At 44.8% G+C, this 21557-nt stretch overlaps 1 protein-coding gene across 1 annotated transcript; it reads right to left on the bottom strand.

Annotated features, from left to right (window-relative positions):
• Positions 1–310: 310 nt before the first annotated feature.
• On the bottom strand, positions 311–15339 carry CCSAP (centriole, cilia and spindle associated protein). The gene is made up of 3 exons (XM_064648840.1): positions 14765–15339; positions 6217–6500; positions 311–4365 (listed from the first exon to the last, which is right to left on the bottom strand). The coding sequence occupies exons 1-3, from the start codon at positions 15069–15071 to the stop codon at positions 4192–4194; spliced, it is 765 nt and encodes a 254-aa protein (XP_064504910.1). The 5' UTR covers positions 15072–15339; the 3' UTR covers positions 311–4191.
• Between the last annotated feature and the right edge of the window lie 6218 nt (positions 15340–21557).

Consider the following 21557-nt stretch of genomic DNA (forward strand, 5'->3'; position numbering starts at 1 on the left):
AGCAGCATACAGAACTTCAGTGTAGCCATCTTTTAACAGTTTAAGTTTTCTTATTTGCTTGATTATACTTGTTCTTAGTATGCACCTTCCTGGTTTTTCCCCTGTTACCTCTTTTCTCCAAAGTTCTAAATTTAGATTCCCAAAGGCTTCAGCATGAAGGCACTTCAGACCACTTTAGAGCTCTTTTTTCTTATTATAGTGAGGGAAAAAAGTGGTTCACATCAGGAAAGAATATTAAGGGACTAAAGCACCCTGTAAGGGAGAAAAATCTGAGACCCCCCAAAAAGCAAAGAAGCAGTAGTCAAGGCACTTTGTGTCACTCATTTTATTCACGTGTACAAGTTGACACTACGCTATTAAATATAGACAATACAGAAGCATTAAAAACAAATACTGTTTAAAAACTTTAAAAAACACATATTGCTTCAAGCTTAGATGGTATTTCCCTATTGTTTTAAAGTGAATTCAGTGCTAACAATAGCTGAGGCAGCTTCCCATTCACTTATACCCCTAATTTCATGGGGGCTACTGTCAAGGTGTTGAGTCAGACTCCATATATGGCTTTGCTGCTGAGTGCACCATCTGAGCTGGAAAACAAACTGGAACATCCAGGTTCCCGCACATAAGACCCTCAGATTGCTAGCATTTGGTCCCTATCCCAGTAAAAAAAAGTCAGAGAGGCCTTTATAGTTCAGTGGCACTGCATTATACCATAAAAAATGAAAGCAGATACACTTCCCTACACGTTAAAAATTCAATTTAAATGTACATTTACTACCTGGATAAAATACTTACCAAAAATTCAGGTCTGTCCCTCAGTTTTGTTAAGTTTGGCTCTAAGTTTAGTGATCACTTTGACTATCTCAGCATCCAGTGGAAAAGTCAGTATTTCATAGTTGCGAAGATGTGACAGCAGTGACTGAACAGGCATGCTACTGTATTTTACAGGGACATTCTTAACGCAGTTTTCATGGTAACATTTTACACTGTAAACACTAGTCTTCACAACACTATAATTAAATTGCAGCATTACACACTGTAAAATTCCTGTTTCACTTAGCTAAGTACTTTCAGAAGCAAAAAGGAATAAACAGTTATTTTCATGAAGACTTTGGAGAACTGAAAGTTTACTGTGTTCTTATCAGAAAAGTTTTATTTCTAAAACAGGAGTGAGAAGCATTCTTCACTTGACTGAATTCAAGAGTCCATGCAAGGCAAAGTTCAGAACTTCCTTAATTGGTAGAGAGATATTTACTATCAATTTTTTAGTGAGTCCAATTTGAAGCAAAACAGCCACCTCCTGTAAGAATCTATGGAATATAGTTAAAGCTTTTACATGTGAAAAGTTCTGCTTTACAATTTAGTTGGCTTTTCATTTGTTAATATCAGAACACCAACAGTTTTCAGACCAAATACTTTGCACATACAGCTTGCAGTGTCCAGAACTATACTATTTCATACAGTCTAAGCAAGCTACTAGCTTTTTAGTCAAATAATGCCCAAATGCAGGAAGGCTGCCTGATTCGCAGAATAATTTACCCCTCACTTCAGGCATTTTATTACTTAAACCAAGATAATACCAACATGGTACCCAGGGATTTTTAGCTACAGACCTTTTGGAAAAGCAAAACAATGACTCGTGACCTAATTAGTGTCTCTACTGTCTTCTAAAAAGTGGTCTTTATGGAGAACAGCTCTTGACTGGACAAGGCTTAGAACCAGATGGTCTCTTCAGTATACAGCAGCCTTGATGCTGTTGAAAATTCTCATGCTTTATTGAACACCTAGAACAAGTCTATTTGAGATGTTTAAAGTTTGGTACCCAATATCCAAGGCAGAAGACATGTAAGCCTCCTGTAACTATTGAAAAAACCAACACCTAGCAGGAGATACATCTTCTCCAAGAGTGGGTACTTAAGGCAGACACAATAGTCATCTTGGCTCCTCCATTCTCTGCGGGAGGAGAGAACCGTAGAAGCTGTCTTCAAAAGCATGGCAAGGTGAGTCCTGCCCTACACAATCATGGGAACTGTTGAATGTGACAAAATGCACTGAGGGTGCAGTCCATATGCTGTAGTTACAGAAAGCCTACAAAGCCTGTGAGCAACAGGAACAGGCAGAGTTTTTATTGAATAAGGCTGTTAAACACTACTGAATTGGTACTTTGACACTGTTGTTCAAAGCTAGAGTGGCTTTCCAAATCAAACCAGGATCAGAAGCAACCTAAGCATATTTACAGCAGCTATTTAAAGAGGAAAACACAGCATAAAAGGAAATTAAAACAATCTCATGGAGCAAAGGCATCCTCTGGAATAATTTTCCCCAGTCTTGGGCACTGTTCTATAGCTTTAGGAAGTTCTAGCCTGTGGTTTATTAGAAGTTGAAATACAGGGATTTTGCTGTGTATAAGACATTCTTAATCATACTTTGCATTCCCAGACTTAAAAGCTGTAAGATCTAAAATAGGAAACCCTGAACAGGAGTTGTATTTTTATAGCTTTATGCTTAAAAGGCAAGTTTAAAAATCAGATTATAACTTCATGTATTCTAGGACTTTTTAGTAAGATTAAAATTGTGAGTAATTGAACCTTTACTGATGCAATATAATTGACACTAGGAGGCAGCAGTACTTGGTCCCTTTGTGCAATTGCTTTCAATAACACAATCAAACTTTTCACTAAATGTGTGTACTGTGTTGTAATGGTAATTCTAGAGTCCGGCCTGTCGCTGAGAATGAAGCTAAAACTAGAGCAGGCTTCTGCTGCAGAAGTGCAAGTGTGCTTCCTGTGGGAAAGTGTCCAGCCTGTAAAAACACAAGCTTCAAAACAGTTAAACTGAGATAACCAACATATGTAACTAACACACAACATGCCTGAACAAAACTTTGAAGCTCACAGCTACAGCAATAATCTGCTTAAAGTGTGGTTATAAAACTGAAAAGATATTTTACAGCCACATGAGGGAAATAACCACTGAGGATATCACAATGACTGTCTTACTACACAGAAGTAGGACCTACGAAGTGAAAATGTTCAAATTCAATTATATGTTCTTGTTTACTAAAGGATACACCCCTCCTACCCCTAGCCCTTGCCCCCTCCCCATCCCCCCACAGTGAGGGGTTCTGCACCAATTCTGAGAGGAGAAAGCTTCTCAGGACTTCATCTATAAGTTTTATCAACACAATTTTCAAGTTTAAACCCTTTAACAATGTACTTGTATAGTACCTTCACATGGAATGCATATTGCACTCTGACCCCCACTGAGCATAATAGATATTCTGAAGCGTTAAAAATAGACTTCACTAGAAAGGAGCCAGCCCTCTCCTTCAATGAATTTACATGATTAAGTGTAGACTTAAGTGTGACCACAAGGTTAGTACAGTGGCACAACTCGATACTCGTAGAACAAGCAACTGCATATTGAGCAGCAGCTATCAGATAATGATTGTCTACATTAGTTATTTGGTACAACAGGAACAGCAACAGCAAAACAATCCTGTAGCTGTTTCTTGCCCTGAAAATGAGTAGTTTATTCTAATGACCTTAGAAACAGCAATAAAAGTTAGCATCAGCAGATTCTCTAATCAAACAAGGTTTGTTTTGGGGATTTTTAAAGTTTCTGTGTACAGACAATACTTGGTATTTGCCTGCCTAAAGCATCTACGTTTATTAGTGCTGTTTACCAGACCCACTGGCTTCCTGTTGCCTGTCTTCATATACTTATTTTGGTGAAAGTATTGAATCAAATAGCATTATAAATACAAAGGCACCTCCATCACACCTTAAAAGTCTTTTCCCAATGGTATCTCCCCATGACTTGGATTTTTAAATAGGGGACAACAGATTATTTGTAACCACAATCAAAAAAGTATTTACTTTGACTCCCTGCATGCTAAGGTTCCCCCCCCCCCATCCTGAAAGCAAATCAACTGAAGCATTAGAAAAATTCCCAAAAGGGGAATTGTTTAAAAGTTTGGGTAGTTATATCTAAAAGCCTCTTCAAATGTTATGGCTCCAAGGATACACCCATACACCCCACTGTGAGGTAGGTAGCCACGATAAAAACGTTGTAACAAATATTTTAACAGCTGGAAACTCCCTATAAAAACCTTGCATAAGTAGTTTGGTTCCTTGCACCAGTGTCCTGATATGCGCAACTTCTTTTGAGGATGCCTAAGGGAATCCAAATTCAGAGAGCTCTTGCTGAGTAGCATCTCATATACTCTGTCATCCAAGGGTTATCTGCTGGGGAGGGCTTTGTTCGCCAAGCTGTTTCTGCTTCTGCTGATCGTACTCTCCTCTGAGAAAGCTTCCTTTTCTCCACTTGTCTCCTGTTCTTTGCTCGTAGAGCAGACTCATGAATCTAAAAGACCAGAGTTAATATTACAGCAGGAAAACAGCCTAGGAACCCCCCAGGAATGCCGAGGATCGCTTTTTATTTGTCCCAATCCCCCACCCTGAAGAAACAGGGCTTGCAAGCAAGATTTTTTTTTTCTGTAATTTCTTCTGTAACAGAAGCAGAGATTTTTTTTTCATTAAAAAATTCTTCAAATTCTGTTCTGCATTATCTTTCCTGCTTCCCACTCTTAAATGATTCCAAAAATCTTGAATGTTTCATAGTCTTACTCAGACATTCTAAAAACTTCAGTTCTTCTACCATTTAAATTCTTAAGCATCTCTCAATGTCCAAGCATCCCTCAAAATCTGAGCCATATTAGTAAAACCAATCCCTAGAGATTCCTTATTAGAGACTGAAGATCTTAATTTTGAACAATATGCTGAAAACACAACTACATACATTTTTGTATTAATAAATTATCATGGTTTCCACAAAATTTAATCCAAAGATCCAGTTCTATATTTGGTTGCTTCTATCTCCAGATTTAAAACTCTATCTCCCATCTCAATTAAGGGAAAATAACACCTTTCAGACATTCAAGAAAAAGTAACCTCGCTAGGCAGTAAGTAGTGAGTTCATGCTTAAAGAAGCATCCTTAGTGAAAAAACACTGCATAATTGGGAGTGTTCCAGAAATATTCTACCCATTCAGTCCAAACCCAAGACCTTTGGTGATCTTAGGCATTCTGTAACTGTTTCTAGCATAAGAAATGTTAGAAGTCTTAGAAGGTATAAATACCTCTGGTCAAGTCAGGCATCAGCCTCTTTTAGGCTTAAACATAAAGAGCCAGTCAACTCTTATGAGAACTGACCAAAGCTTATCAATTCAGCAACAATGTCCATTATCAGGAAAGGCAGTCTCTTTCCAGGGCTAAAAGGCTGAAGTTCCACATTTTGCTCAAAGGGTTGAGCAGTCAAGGAGGGAAAACGCTGGGCTTCAAACCCTTTCCAAAACAGCCCATCAAAAGCCAGCTCCATCTTGCACATCAAGGCTACCACCCACCTCAGTCCTCAGGTACCTTGGGTCATAAAGTCAGAATCTACATCAGTAGTAAGAAAAGAACAAGACACTGGCAGGGATACATTAAGGATTATGTTTTAGGAGACTAGGAAAGTTACGGAAAAGAAAGAAATTAATCTGTTTGTTACAACCTTGCTGTTTCTAAGCCAGGAAACAGACCTGCAGTACAGCAGAATCGTGATGCTGTCCATGACCATATGAATTTTAGTTGTGCTGTTTTGTTAATATTTACACCAGCCCTGTAATCCATCAGCCATCCGATAGACCATTCTGTAGGCAAAGTTTCCTGCTGGCAACCCACCAAAACAGGCTGCTAGACAAGACATTTTAGCAGCCAAGCATTCATACCCTCTCACTGAGCCTCGTATTCTAGGAAGTGCCCCAGCAAAAGTCACTCTCACAGCACAAACACTACCGCAGTGTTTATACACCTGCCTGCTGGGGGATGCCTGGTGCTAACTCCCTGCTGCTTTGCTGTTGTTTTGTTTGAAGTGTAGAAATACATTTATAACAGCTAGTTAGCAGCCAGTAACACTGTAACAGCCACAAGCAAGACTGCCAAGGTTTAAACAGAATTTCAAGCATTAGTCAAACATGGAAGTTTCAAAACCAATTACCAGTTAAGAGCTATTTTATTTGGTCATCTCAAACCTCTCCAGGTTTGTTTCTAGAACTTACTGCTAGAATCTCCATGCAATCAAATAAAGGGAACCCTAAGCAGTTTTACTTAGATATTAGACGTATCTAAGCGCTAAGTAGTCACTGCCCTTGACTGAAACAGAAGCTTTTACTTACTTCATTCACTGAAGCAGAAGCACAGACATTGTGAGTTTTCTGGCTTCCAGTATCTGTCTGTCTTTCTCCCCATCCATACAGAGCAAATGGATGTTTATTCTCCTTTGGTGCATCTGTCCTTTGAGGACTTTTGGCTGATTTGCGATCATTACGACTGGACAAGGCACTTCGACTTGGACGTCGTCCTGTACGGCTGGTTTTGTCTGCTTCCTTTGCAGAAGTGTGTTCTACAGTTTTTTCTTGCTCTTCCTTCTCCTGCTTTTCTTGATCTTCTTTTTCTTTCTCTAAAGAAAAAAAAAAAAAGAAAATTTATGCTTTAAGTTCCTAATGACGACATATAAGTGATCTGCACAGCCTCTCAATAGATCATTGAAGCTGTGCTTTTTTTAGAAATGGAAGATGTCATTACTTCCTTAGCAACAGACATATACCTTGCTTAAATGTCTTCATTCTTTCTTTAGTGACTACAATACAGCTTTCACATACTTAAAAACACCTTTCACTGCTGAGGTTACAGATAACCAATAGCTTCAGGCAGAATGTTAATGACTGTTTCCAGTGAACTTCTGTCTTCACTGTTTCATCCTTGCATCTTCCAGACAGCAAACAGATGGACTGCTGAATGCCACATAGATGCTGCCAGCCAGTCAGAAATGAAGTCTGATCAGAGTACGTGCAATATTAAATCCCTCATACTGTAAGCTTCCGCTAAAAGAAAATGATTCATTTTCAAGCTCCCCATTTATACATATATTCCTATTATGATTTTCTGTTTATGGAGGAGAGGAGAGTATGAAGCAGAAAGCTACAATGTGGTAGACATCACCCTTACTTCACAGAACAGATAGCATGTTGTCCATTTAAAGGACCACTCTCTACAGGCATTGTTTGTTCTCCAAGGCTCATGTCACCCACACGTTTAAGCCTTTCATAACAAGGGTCCTCCAGGCACTGGATATGTAGACTAAGATTTGTGAGAAAATTTAAAGGCTGTGTTATTGCAGTTGTGGATCATCACTGAAGGCTGAATCAGCATTATATAAAATATTAAATAATAAAAACACAGGGAAACAACTGTTCCAGAAGATCTAATCTTCTTTCATTATACGGCTGGGGAGGAACTAGTTTTCCTTTGTTTGTGGCACTGGTTAGGCTGCACCTCAAATCCTGTGTTCAGTTTTGGGCCCCTCACTACAAGAAGGTCATTGAGGTGCTGTCCAGAGAAGCCAACGCAGCTGGGGAAGGGTCTAGAGAGTAAGTCATGTTAGGAGTAGCAGAAGGAGATGGGGTTGTTTAGCCTGGAGAAAAGGGGTTGTTTAGCCTGGAGAAAAGGAGGCTCGGGGGGACCTTATCACGCTCTACAATCACTTGAAAGGAGGTTGTAGCCAGATAGGGATTGGTCTCTTCTCCCACGTAACAAGCAATAGAGCAAGAGGAAATGGCCTCAAGTTGCATCAGGGGAGGTCTAGATTGGATATTAAGAAAAATTCCTTCTCCAAAATGGATGTCAAACATTGGAACAGGCTGCCCAGGGAAGTGGTTGAGTCACCATGCATGGAGGTAAAGACATGTAGATGATTCACTTTGGGACATTTACTGGTGGACTTGGCAATGCTAAGATAGTGGTTGAATTCAATTTTAAAGGTCTTTTCCAACCTAATTGATTCTGTTATTCTATACTGAGTGAGTCTAATCAAATATGCTGTTTACATTAGTGAAATACGACTTTGGAAAAAGTGAATACACAGAACCCTGTTTTCATTCTCCATCCTGCAAATCTTCAACAGTAGTGTGGACAAGCTGGAAGCGTATGCTGGACATTGAATGTGGCCACTAAGCACTGTGGGTACAGACATTGTGATCCAAAGTCTCTGAAACTTCTAGGCCAACCACGCTTTTTATGTAAAAGGCAACTACAGCCTTTTTTTTTTTAAACAGCATAGGAGTCCACTAGTGACTCCCTTTAAGTCCATGGCTTTGAGCATTAGATGCTGCTTTTGTCTAGACACACACAGTGATACACTCAAACTGTGCTGACAAACACACCAAACCTGCAAGTTTTCTACCACACCATCCATTTCTGGTTCCAGTAGGGATGAGCTGCAGAGCCACCTCTGTTCAAGACTCAGAACTTTCAACCACCACCAGCATATGCTGGTATGTACAGAAGGAATTTCTCCACTGGCATAGAAGGGGTTCATCTGGTTTAAGGCTTGCTTACATAGACAACTAGTAAAAATTTTACCCAAGTGTCTTCATCATTAAAAGCAGAAGGGATTTCCAATCCTGTAACAAACTAGCAATCATTCCTGATAATTGCTGTGATTTAGCTAGTCAAGCAAGTACATGCCACATCTGACACTGCTTTAATTTCACTTCTGCATCCATCCAGCTCTGATGAAATACAAGTTTACCTGCCTGGCACATTGGTTAAGCATCCATTTACTCTTGCAGGTACTTCACGCTTATACGATAAAGATATCAAGACTTGCCACATACCCCAGAATTCCCATAAGGCAAGCCTTATGCTCTCTTGCAAACTATTAGCCTTGCCAGCACACTTTCCACTTGCTGACAACCAGCACAAAGGCCCCAGTGCTGGGCCGTGTTCAGGCTTGCCAATACACATCTTCCAATCAGTGCAGGTGTGGCATTCAGCTGCAGATTATATACTGCAGTTCAGCTGAGTATTTGGTAAAGAGCAGCCAGCAGTGGTAAAGTATTTAGAGCTGTATTTGGTAAGAATTCAATTGGATGTCCCCACAAAACCACCAAAAAAAGTAGTCAAGTCCAAAGGAGTGACAGAGTGAGAACAATAAATGGCCAGATCAATACCTTAATATTGGGTGCACATAATTTCAGGTATTATAGCTAAGGCTGGATAAAAGGCAAGAAGCAGTGACCTCAGTGTGGTAACAGACCTGCTTTGCATAGTGTCCCCATCTCTGGGACACACAGTTTCACCTCTAAAACAAGACAGCTCATTCATCATGGCTGCAAACAGGGAGCAGAGAGCTATCCCCTTACAAAATACTATCTGAGCATCTCTCTCTGCACAGCCACTCCTAAGGAGAGGCTGGCTAGATCCATTATCAGAAGGGAACACTGTTTTGAGAAAACAAAACACTGAAAGGGGACATATTGCTGTCAATTCTGAAACAGGAGTGCTTTGATTCTGGGGAGGTGTTCCATCCTCTGTTCAGGGGAAAATGGCATCTTCCTTCTCTACAAAGGAGGGTGGAGCAACACTGAGTAGCATTTAAAGACTTAAAAATACTGGAAAGTGGGGGGTCTGCAATTATATGGATACTTTAGTTTTAAAAAACAAGGCAATAGCCGTGCCTAGGGATGCTGCTCACCAGGATATAGCTCCAGCTGGTCCAGAAGTGACTGAGCCAGCTTGTCCCAAAATAGCAATAAAAGCATATGGGTAAATGACACACGGAGGCCTGTTGTGCACAGTCTTACAGTAAATGCTGTATGCCAGAGTGCACTGTAGCACTTATGAGCACCTGCTATTAAATCAGGTATTTCAATGAATTCACTCCTATTGTTCATCGATGCAGAATTCTACTGGTGAAGGCACAAAGCAGATATCTAACAGTTATTTAAGTCTTTTATTTAAAGCTATAGTTTATATCCAAGCCATTGCTAGGCAGCCCTTTTCACAGGAAGACAGAAAAACAGCAGCTGATAGCAGGACTTAGACCCCAGCTGCTCAAGGAGTCAGGGCACCAGCAACACCTACCCATCTCCTCCTTCTCATGCAGAGCACCAGCTCCAGCAGACACAGGAAACTCAGAACTGACTGGCTTGCAGCACTACAGGGATTAGACAGGAGAGGGAAAAAGCTAGGAACGTTTAAAACTGCATCGTGGGTGCTAAGCAGAGCACACTGGATGGACAGGAGGGGATTAAGTGCTTAACAGACAGAACAAGGCTGTTAGGCCCACCCGATATTGCTGTTGAAAGCTCCTGCCCAGAAGAGGTCACTTAAACCCTGCTGCATCGCCCTGCTTGCATAACAGCTCCACTCCAGGCTCAAGCAGGAAAAGCTCAAGTGGATCTTCCCTCTCCCACAACATTGCATGCTCCGTGGGGCAGACAGGACCCCCATTTCAAAGGCCCTGCTGACCTACTTAGAGTATCAACAACCCTCCGATTAAACGCACAGGCCAGGTCGTAGGGGTCAACAGTATTATCTCTATATAAAATCGTTGGCTCTTTACAGCACTACCTCAGGATCAGGAGAAGCACTTTGTTCTTGAACTGCAACTGGCAGAACTTGAAGTTTCCTACTCTAGTACAAACACCTCCACCAATGGGGCAGGGCTGCAAGGCCTCTTGAAAGGGGCATATATTCGGTTGTGGGTATGAATAGACTACAGCTGGGTAGAAAGTAGCTACTACAGCTGAAACAGATTGCATCATTTCTTCAAGGCAGATCTTACATGATGCAGTACTGGAGCTAGCATCTGCACAGCAGCTCACAGTTGGTCAGATTCACACAAGCTTCATCTGCAGCAGAGTTCAGAAAGTAATGACTAGTTTGGCTTGTTAGCAAAGCTTGTTTCCAACAAAAAAATTTGAGCAACTTTGAATAATAATACTATAAACCCCTGAACTGACACCCTCGTCTTCTTTCCCCACCACAAGCAACTCCTTCCCATGTTCTTGGCCCAGCAAATACACCTGCAACATGATGACAGACAAGATCAGGGAACAAGTATGAAATCGGACCTTCTTCTGAGTTGCACTAATCCAGATCAGTCACTTTCCAAATACTGTTGAGGCAGCTGTTTTGATGGCAGCTTATCAATGCTGTCACTTAAGACCACTGCACAAAATGCTGAAGGCAAAATGGCAATAAGGATTGAAAGGTGCCTTCATCCTGCATGCCTGTGCAGCAGTGTCATTTCACAAGCAACACGTCTGACAGCAGCACTGCTGCCAAGAGCTTCTGTCTTTTACTTACCAGCCCACTGGGTTCTGTTGACAGCTTTAAGGATGTGTCTACACCACAACTACACCCGTTGATTTAGGTCAAGATTTTGTTGGATTATGTTTAAAGCACATCTGTGCCTGAGCATATTTCATGGAAGAATCCCAGAAACCATTGCTGCAAGTGAAGGCCCAGAAGGAATTAACCCAAAGTTGCCCCCAAGCACACCCTAGTATCACTCAGCTGTAGCTTCAGGGCAAGATAGAGTGACAAAGAACCTTTGTCCCAGGTGCTATCCCAGGTGTTCACATTGGTAGTACTTTAGAGCAACACCAGGAAACCTTAAAGCCAAGCTGCCTACATCCACTTTCTCCACACACACCAGAAGCATTCACAGACTTTTACAAACACATAGAGGCTCATCTTAATGAGGAAAAGAAGCAACCAGGGCACACACACCATTATGAATTGGATTTACCTCAGATCTTAGTCAACATTACTGCTGGCTATACACACTTGGCCACAAGCACTGTTCATACCATTCAGACAGAAATCAGATTTCCCACAGAACAGCAGGAAGCAGCAGTAGCCAGGTAACAACTAGGATGCTAAGGCATGTGGGTGGATGTTAGATTCAGAAGACAAAAGATGTCATCAATATGAGCACACTCAGCTACCCCCACAGTGTAATTAAGTTCTTTCAGAGTGGAAAAAAAAAAAGGCAGTTGAATAATGGAAGCTTCACAGAGTGGTAGTTTCTATGTTATCTCCTCCACATGCTTTAATTAGCCAGCCACTAAGCAGAAGAAAAATACGTCCTTATAATTGTCCAATACTGAATGAGTCACCTGCTTGTGTATTCACATGTTCATTAAGATACAATAAATATCCACTAAATCCAGCTGCCTAAGCAGAATTGTTTTCAGTTCTTTTGCTAAGGACTTAGCAAAGCTCTTCAGTAATTGCAGAACTTAAAAATGTTTATCCTAAGGCACTTAGCAAAGAAATTAAGCTTAAGTACAGATTTTTCTCCCATTATAGGTAAAGAAGCAAGGACCTTATAGAACATCAGGCATTCCCTTACTGCAGCAATGGCAAAGTTGATCAGTTACAGAGGCACAATTGCCCAAAATCCTACAGCCTGGCAGACCACTGTTGCTCCACAGTCCCTTTGCCACTGACACAGTACTGAGGACATGACTATGCATGCACTGGATAGTCACACACACCACCACTGACGACAGAAAGTGCCGTCAAGATTTCATCCTCTGCCAAAAATGACCCAAGCAGAATCAGACTACCAAGTAACTCCAGTTGGATCTTTCCCCTGGGAGCAGTCTGGGAGAGCATCAGGGAGTAGGCTGAGGAGTGAGCAGAGCACCCTGGCCAGCAGACTCTAGCCTTGGCAACTGCCAGTCTCATCCAGATTGTAGCAGGCTTACCTGCTTTATCCACAAGCTCAATGAGAAGAATGAAGAGAAATTCTGGTCCCTACCACAACTGACCCAGCTTGACATGTATTCAAACTGCATCATAAAAGGTGGGAATGTCAAGTTCCAAGAGCAGCTTCAACAGCTTCCACCCTCCTCCCACTAGAAGCCAAGCCTTTAGACAGCATTGCCTTTTGTCATGCAACCGTTCCCCAGCCTTTTGGAATTCCTTAGTACTTCTCACTGAGGTGCTGTGTATGTCTTCCTCACATACTCCCAGTCTAACTTCCTCAAGGCCTGATCTAGGAAAGCACAAACAGGGCCATTAACACTTTGTTACAGACTGGAAGCTAGGGTGCTTCCATCACTGCACAGCTGTTGCAGTTTAACCCCAGCCAGCAACTAAGTATCACACAGACACTCACTCCACAGTGGGATGGGAAAGAGAACCAAAACAACTCATGGATTGAGATAAGCACACTTTTATAATGGAAGTAAAATATAATAATGAAAAGGGAGACAAGAAGATAAAAGAATAAAACCCAAGAGAAATTAGTGCTGCACACAGTAAAATTGCTCACCAGCTGCAAACTGATGCCCAACCCATCCCTAAGCAGGATTGGTGGCTCCTGGCCAACCCCCTCCAGTTCATATACTGGGCATGATACCCTATGGTACAGAGTATCCTTTTGGCCAGTTTGGATCAGCTGTCCTGGCAATACTTCTTCCCAGCTTCCTGTGCACCTGCTCACTAGTATGGGAAACTGAAAAGTCCTTGATTTAGGATAAGCACTACTGAACAATAACAACAACATCAGTATGTTATCAGCATTATTCTCATACTGAATCCAACACTCAACATGTACCAGCTACTAGAAATAAAATTATCTCTATCCCAACTGAAACCAGGACAACATTGTGGAGGTGGGGTACACAACCCTGGCAGCCAGCAGCTATGTGCACCTCCCCTGCCCACCCCCCCCCCATGGGGCCTAGGTACCACAGGCCCACCCAGCCAAGAGGACTGCAGCTCACTGAAGAACCCAACATCACTGGCATGCTCTGAAACATCAGGCCTCTTGAACAGATGATAACATAGTTAAAGCTTTTGTATAACATGGTATTCTTAAGGACAATGAATGCAATTTAGCCTTGAATATCAGAATACAGATCATTCTGGAAACCTCAGGCCCCAAAGGACATTGAATCAGATTAGTTTCCCCGCTCCAAACAAGCACATGTAACTCCAAGAAAAAAAAAGTAAAAGCAGCATGAAGTTAACTGAACAATTCTCAAGGATTTTCCCTGCTACTGTACAATAAATATATACAGCTGATTCAAAACACATTGCAAAGCACCAATCAATAACTGCCAGATACAGCATTCTCTCATTACAAGTAGGAGACAATATCTTATGGAACAGAAGAATACCAACTTAGGAAGCTTGACAGTGCTGTTATCTCTCTACACACTCTACGTAGTTAGATCTTGAGACATCAAAAGGCAATTCCTCTGCCCGAAGAGAACAAAATGTTCTCAGCTCTGCACCTGCTCAGCTTACGAAGTTGCCTGTACTCAGCTGTGAACCCAAGACCAAACCTCAGGTGGCATTAGGAACCAAGTGTTCAGCCGACACAGATTATTTGTGCAAATCCAGGACAGCAGTTGCGTTAAGTGCCAGCCACTGGCATACAGTCCACTTGCCACTGCTTTTGCCGGAGAACCTGCTTATATAATTGCAGCGATGTTCCGCTCCCATGGCAACAGTTTACATAAGTGGCTGTGACTCAGGATGAGAGTTACCACCACCACTTGGCTCTTTAAAGAGACACCTCCGATGCCGCAGCTATGGCTTCTCCGCAGGCCTAGCAAGGACCCGGCTAAACCGCACTAGGGCTCCGGCTGATGAGTGGTGCCACCGCCAGGCTGGCTGTGCTGGGAGCGGGTAAGATGCTCCAGGCGGCGGCCGGGTGCCCCCGCGCTGTCACCCCGCTGGGCCTGGATCAGGGCCCGGGATGGGGGATCAGCATCCCCCGGCACGGCAGGGCGGCCCGGGCAGAGCCATCCCTACCTTGCCCCGCAGAGCAGGCCAGGGCAGCACGGCCTGGCCGGAGGGACCCTGGGCTAGAACCGCACGGGACACACGTGTCCCCCCCGCCATCCCCGCGCTCCCTACCGGGGCTCGCCCGTCCCGTCTCGCTCGGCGCTGCCGCTGCCGCTCCGGCCGCCGGCGGCTCCTCCTCCTGCGCGGCCGCGGGGCTGCCGGCGCCCGGCGGCGAAGGGGACGCGGCGGTGCTGCCGCCACCGCTGCCGCTGTCCTGCTCCCAGCCGTCCCAGAGCCAGGGCCGATGCGCCTGCTCCAGGAGCCGGCGGCTGAGGCGGTAGTGCAGCAGCTCCAGGTAGCAGGCGCCGCACGACTCCCATTTGGGCTCCTTGAAGCGCTTCATGTACTCCGTCTTCACTCGACGCGCCGGCACCACCATGGCGGGGCCGGGAGCGGGAGCCGGGAGCCGCAGCCGGGAACCAGGATCCGCCGGTCGAGCCCGCCCCCTCCCGCTGCAACGTTTAAATCCAAACAGCGGCGCCCGGCTCCGCCCCCGACCGCCCCGCGGGGGGAGAGGGGGGAGCAGGGGGGGAGGTACAGGGAACTGGATGAGATAAAATGAAAATAAACGAAAAATAAAGTAAAATAAAAAATACACCACACAGCACCGCAGCCCTGGGCCCGGGTGGTCCCTGCATCAACTGGGGCTCCGGGAAAGCTTCCCCGCCGCCCGGCTGAGGGGGCAACCTGGTGATGCGCAGCTTCTGTCGGGGGACATTTAAACCCAGCGAGTCCGTGCGGTGCGTCAGAACTGATGCAACTGCAGCTCTTTCTGCGTGCGGCACCCCGGGCCGCGGGGTAACAGCGGGGGGAGCTGCTGGTTTCTGCTCTGCTTCTGCAAGACCAAAAAGATGGGGAGCAGCCGGGACCCCGGCCTAGAGGGAGGCGAAGGCATCTGCAAAAACAGGGACCTCTCTCCATTTTGCGCTAATCTGTTTTAAAAATCCGTCTCCAGCGAGCGCCGGAACAGGATTCGCCTAATCCAGCTCTGCGCTAGCCGACCGCCGTCGCTTGGGATATGAAGCGCTTCGGAAACAAATGCAGAAACCAGGGCGCCCTCCGCCCTGCTTGCCTGCCCACCCACACTTGGACACGCACCCTCAGCTCTTCAGCGATTTCTGGGTATTTCCTTCTCTCTCACACACCCCGTACTCAGGGCATCGCACCGAATCGTGCCCCTGTGGGACATGATTGTCCTTGGGGGGGGTTGCTGCAGTGCCTTTGCCACAGCATCACGCACATTTCACAGCACCCCTCTGACAGGGCCAAGCCGCTGGTCGGCTGCAAACGCCCTGTTCTGGGCACCTGCAAACCTGATTCCCCCTTGACATGCGCAAGCTCTGCACGGTGGCTCTCCGGTCGCCTCTCCGGTCCCCACTCCGACACACGGGGGCACTGACGGATTTTCAGAAACAATTCTAGGAAACTGCTGCTCTCTTTTTTTCTTTCTTTCTTTTTTCTTTCTTTCTTTTTTTTTTTTTTTTTTTTTTTTTAACTAATAAGGAAGCAAACATTATTTTTCCTTGCTCTGACTGACAGAAATGGAGAAACGCAAGCTGACACAGATACCGGGGTGGAAAACGCTGGCCAGGACTCTTCGGTGTAACAAAAGTGCTGGTGGCTTTAAGGTGAGGGGGTGGGGATTACATACAGCACCTCTGCCTGTGAGGTACATTGATACAATCCTCAATACAGCTAACATAATCAAATTGACTTAGTTTAATTGATACTCAGACTGACCAGAATATAGCTCTGTTTTCAAGTGGACTGATTGGGCCTTTGCCACTCCGTGGTACCCAGGCACGAGTGAGAGGGGCACAGATATTGTCTGACCTTTCAGAACCACCAGGATATTCCCCTCTAGCCCTCACAGCCCCCCAGCCCTTGCGATTATCTCCACAGCCTGTGAGAGCAGGATATTGGGCAAATCGAGGGTCCCCCTCCACGATTCAGGAAAATGCCTCAGGAGAGGCCAATTGCACTGGCATCCAGTGCCTGGTGCTGCAGGCAGGCACACTGTACATCTGCATTCATAAACCTGTTAAGCTCCATTTTAAAACCCACTAATGCTTCTCCAGCTCCCTTCAGCTCTGCTGTCTGCTCACAGGGGTAGGCGGTGATAGAGCTACAAGGGAGCAGAGTCTGGGCAGTGTATTTACTGGGAAGAGAGGCACGGAAATAGCACTCCTGATGTGACTACCATCATGCAATGGCTTCAAGCCAGAAGAGAGAGCTCCTGAGAGCACCTTCTTGCCACGCTGTGCCACACATGGTGCCCTACATGCAGAGCATGTAGGATGTGCAGGAGCCTTGCCCACATACTTCGTTGCAATAAAACCAGGCAGATGCAGCAGTTTTCCCCCTCAGTGCTATCCTGGGGATTACATTTGGGAGCTGCCTCGCTCATTCATTATCTCCGCTGAGGGCTTCAGTGGCATCTGGATTGTCCCCGGTGCCTTCTCCTGTTGCCCTCAGTGGTACCTCTGTGGTCCCGCTGCTGTCCAGCCACGTCCTCAGCACCATGTGCTGCAACAGAGGGCATTTCTTGGAAAATAACAGAGAACAATAGATATAGAAATACCTGTAACTGAAGACAGCACAAGAGAAGGCTGCTGTATCAGCGCTAGCCAAAGAGGAAAGAAGATTGCTCCCCAGTTAACCTGGACTCTGGCTTGGACAGCTGACCTGAACTGGCTTAGGGATATTCTTTACCACAGAATGTCATTCCTAGTATATAAACTGGGGGACCTTGCCCAGGAACCACTGATTGCTGCTCAGGGATGAGCTGGGCATATGTCAGTGGGTGGTGAGCAACTGTATTGTGCACCACTGGTTTCTCTTGGGTTTTACGTCTCTCTCCTCCTCGTGTTTATTGCTGTCATTATATATTATTATTGTTATTATTATAATTAGTATTAATTTATTTTACTTTGTTTCAATTATTGAACTGTTCTTACCTCAACCCACAAGTTTAATGTGTTTTTTTCTCCTGATTCTCTTCCCTGTCCCACCAGGGGGGTGAAGGGAGTAAGCAAGCCACTGCTTAGTAGTGAGTTGTTAGCTGGGGTTAAACCCTGACAGCAGTTTAAGAAGATACACCTATATCAGGGGCACATGGTTACTCTCTGATGGCTTTTCCCCTTCCTGATAGAGAAGGAAGAAGTCACCTTCTACAGGACCAAACTTCTTCTTGTGTTCCCATAAACCTACTGCCCAATCATTCATCCATGTTTCAGCCTTCACACAGGAAACGCCAGAATGGCAAACTCCAGATCCTGGCACACCGTTGTTTTCTGCAATTTTTTTCCTAAACTCTGCCCTCTTCCGAGCAGGCACCTATTCTTCATAACAGCCTGCAAGGTGGCAGTGCTTTGTGAATAACACAGTACTGTTGGTAGCTGCTTCCACCCATCCTCTTCATTGTACCACAGCAGGTTTAGTACACTTGCTGGCATGAAAATGAATGTCCAACTGCCCGTGTGCTATGAGGTGATCTGCACCTTCACACTACTGCTCAAGTTTCTCAATTGCAGCCCAACCCTCCTGTTCAAGGGTTTGCATGTACATCCCACAGTGCCTGGGGGACAAGTAGTTGCTGGGCTTGGAAAGGAACTGGGGACCATTTGTATAAAAAGACCTGCAACAGAAGTGTGCAGAGACACGCAGCAATGCTGATATTGAAATTCACATGTTGCCTAAGGATGATGCAAGCAGCAGCTGTGGCTGTTGGGAGGGTTCTCCATGGCCTGCCACAATCTATCTTCACAATTACAGTGTAGCAACTGCCAGGCAACAGGGCCCAACATCCCAAACCAGCTCCGGAGACATTCGGCAGCTCTGGGGCAGGATGCTGAGACAGTCCTGGGTGGAGAATAAATCCTCTCTCACCCCTCCAGCTAGAGCCAAGCAGCTCTGTATGTGCCAGACAATAATCATTCACTATCCTTGACATAGCAGCTCTGGATATTCTCAGTGTAGCTGTATAAACATTATTATTAATTTAATCCTAATGAGTTTTGGCTTCGATGCCTCATGGCAGAGACTTCCAGGGGCTGAGAATCAGTTATTAAATGATTCCTAAATGAGAAAGTACAACATTTATGAGGCTGATACTAATACTAGAGTTTCCTCCCTTGCATATTTTGCTGGGGGTTTGCCTTCATTAAAAAATGAAATAAAGACACCATTTGAACCATAACATTGAAATTCTAAACACGCTTTTTCCTTTTAAAGCACTTTTCCCCAGAGGATCTTAGTTATGCCTCTTAACTCTTATTATTGCTCCTCTACGGGCAGCAAACCATGTGGCCAGGCAGGTTGAGAGTTTCAAATCAGATCCATGGTAGATGACTAATTGATGCCAAGCCCCAGGAGTCCTGATTCCCCCACTACCTCCATTTGAATGAGAGCCCCAGAGCTTCTCGCTAGGGAGGAGAGCAGCCTGGCCTAGAAAAGAGTCTTATTTCTACCTGAAATAACCAGGGCAAAGTTAACAGCAGAGAGACAGTCTGATTTTTATTCAAAAAGTAGCACATAATGAAAAATGAGCATGAATGTTATTTTGCAGAGTATGGTCACAGAAAGACACGTGGGTAGTTTGCATGTGCCTTTGACTTGCAGTCTTTTGCCACTACACCCCTCTCTGGCTCCAGGCAATGAGGGGGAATAATGGACAGTTTATATGTAGTAGGAGTGGAAAATTACATGTCAACACATCTTTCATATCCACAGACTGGCTTCCAGCTGAATTAGGAGCTGTCAGGATCTTAAACTGGGCTGCTGAGTTTGTTTGGGTAAAGTCTGGAGGAGAGAGAAACTGGAGAAAAGAAATAAGCTGTTTCTTATTTACATTTTTTAAGTATTTAACTGCATAAAACCCAAATCAGCAAGAAAATTTTGCCAGATAGGGTAAAATCATAGTCTTCCCATGAAACTCTGCCTCACCTAGATCAGTGAATCTCTGCCAAATACTGGGGGTAGCCATCCCAATCGCTTCACAAAACAAGCCATCACGCTGTTAATAGTAGCCTGGTTAATCCCACAGATGGAGGTTCTTTGGTTTCATGGGCTATTATCCTTTCTAGGTCTGCACCAGCTGCCAACAGGGTAGCACTGTCAAGGGAGAAGGATCAGAAGAGCCAGTTTGAATGCTCTGTGTGGCAGGTTAGTCAACAGTAGTGCACTTGGCTGCAGAAGTCCCCCAGAACTGCCTGATCCTGGGAAACTTGACCATGGCCATCACGGGTTATGACCTGCTTAGGAAGCCCTGTAATCCCTCTTCCTGTATCATAAATCCTGTTACTTGTACAAATCTCACATTTTTCTTGGACCAACTTGAAGCTTTTTACCATTACAGCTGAGTAGCTGTGCCTCCGAGCACACACAGCAACATAGTTTACAGCCACTTCAGCCACTCCTCTGAGTCTTATCAGAGGTCCACGCTTTCCATCCACTTTTCTGAAAGATGTAAAGAGAGATGTAGTTCCTTGGGTTGTGTGCTAGGAACGTGCCCAGGAGCAGGGAGAGGCATCTTCCACTGCTGAGTGTCCTCTGGTTGCTGCAGCTCTGAGTCCTGGACTGAGCACTCAGCGAGGCTGGCTGTTCACCACGTGGTGTGAATGCAGTTCAGCTCCCAGCTTTAAAACTGTTGCAGTGGCAAAGAATAAAGTCCATCCTGGTGTCAGCCCTTTTTTCCCTCTCTTTTTCTTCCTGGTTCCTTAAGATTACGAGAGTGCACACCACTGCTGAATGGTCAAGGGAAGGGAATAGATTTTACAGCCTGCAGTAACAGGATACTTGTCAAGATACTGCCCCCAGCAACACATTTGCAGGCTGCCCACTCAGTCTGAGGAAAATCCAAGTATAGACTCACCAGCTGAGTAAGTGGCAGGAGAACTGGGAGACTTTCCCCAACCGCTCCCTTTTATCTCCTGCTTAAGCAGCCTCAGTGACGGGCAGGCTGGTCGGTGACCCTGGATGCTCACCCCACACTTCTCTTCTTCCCAAGTGGCTAGTGAACGGGGTGTAAATCCAGATTCAGCTGCTCCCTGAAAATCCACATGTATTCACTTGCCATCTCCAACTTGGGGATCTGCAAAAGGCTTGGGGCCACTGTGGGACCCTGCAGCCACCTCTCCTTCACCATGCTTAAAGGGAATAGTTCAAAACAAAGAAAGCTAGTCTGGAAGTGCCTGGGTTTTGAATGTCTGTCAGAAATAATTTGTGTCATTTCTAAAGTTCCCCTGAAAGAAAGCAGAAGCAGGGATTGAGGCAGTTCACCATGTGGTGGGATCTCACTACCAAAAAAAGTCATCAAGACAGATATGCATCATGCTCCCAGTAGCAGAGTACAACACACAAAACGTGCAAGACATTGTCAAGTTCATAGTCTCAGTAACACCTCCAGGATGTCACCTCTGTGAGCTGAGGCAGAGGCAGCCTGTGTGCACCCATTCAGGGAGAGACAGGCAATGGAGAAGCATCTGAGCCCATATACTTTCTTCCAACATTATCTCAAGCTCATAATCCTGCACAAAGCTGTTTTCTGCTCATGCTCTCTTCCCTTTGGAGCTCTGGGACAGTAATCTGGCCACTGGTCAGGATTACTTTTGTTGTTATTCCTGCTCATATTCCCAGGCACTTCTTCCTCTCCTCCTTTTGGCCCTGGACCACAACACAGCACCCGAGAGACTGGTATGGCATTTGCAACAAGCAAGGGATTACGAATCTCTAGCATCGGTTGGCTACCTCTGAGAGCCCATCTGTCACTGAGAGTACACAATTTTTGAGAGATAAACAGGGACACCTGGGCTGTAACCTGCTCCCTATCTCACAGCAGTGAGGGAGTGCTGCTGAAATGATCAAG

This window comes from Pseudopipra pipra, chromosome 3 (genome assembly GCF_036250125.1).
Source record: "Pseudopipra pipra isolate bDixPip1 chromosome 3, bDixPip1.hap1, whole genome shotgun sequence".
Lineage (NCBI taxonomy): Eukaryota > Metazoa > Chordata > Aves > Passeriformes > Pipridae > Pseudopipra > Pseudopipra pipra.

Coding starts and splice junctions, on each gene's coding strand:
- CCSAP (XM_064648840.1), bottom strand. CDS start 15,071: ATGGTGGTGCCGGCGCGTCGAGTGAAGACGGAGTACATGAAGCGCTTC. Junction 6,501..14,764: donor GACGGGACGGGCGAGCCCCG/GTAGGGAGCGCG, acceptor TTTTTTCTTTAG/AGAAAGAAAAAGAAGATCAA. Junction 4,366..6,216: donor CTTCTGCTTCAGTGAATGAA/GTAAGTAAAAGC, acceptor CTGGTCTTTTAG/ATTCATGAGTCTGCTCTACG.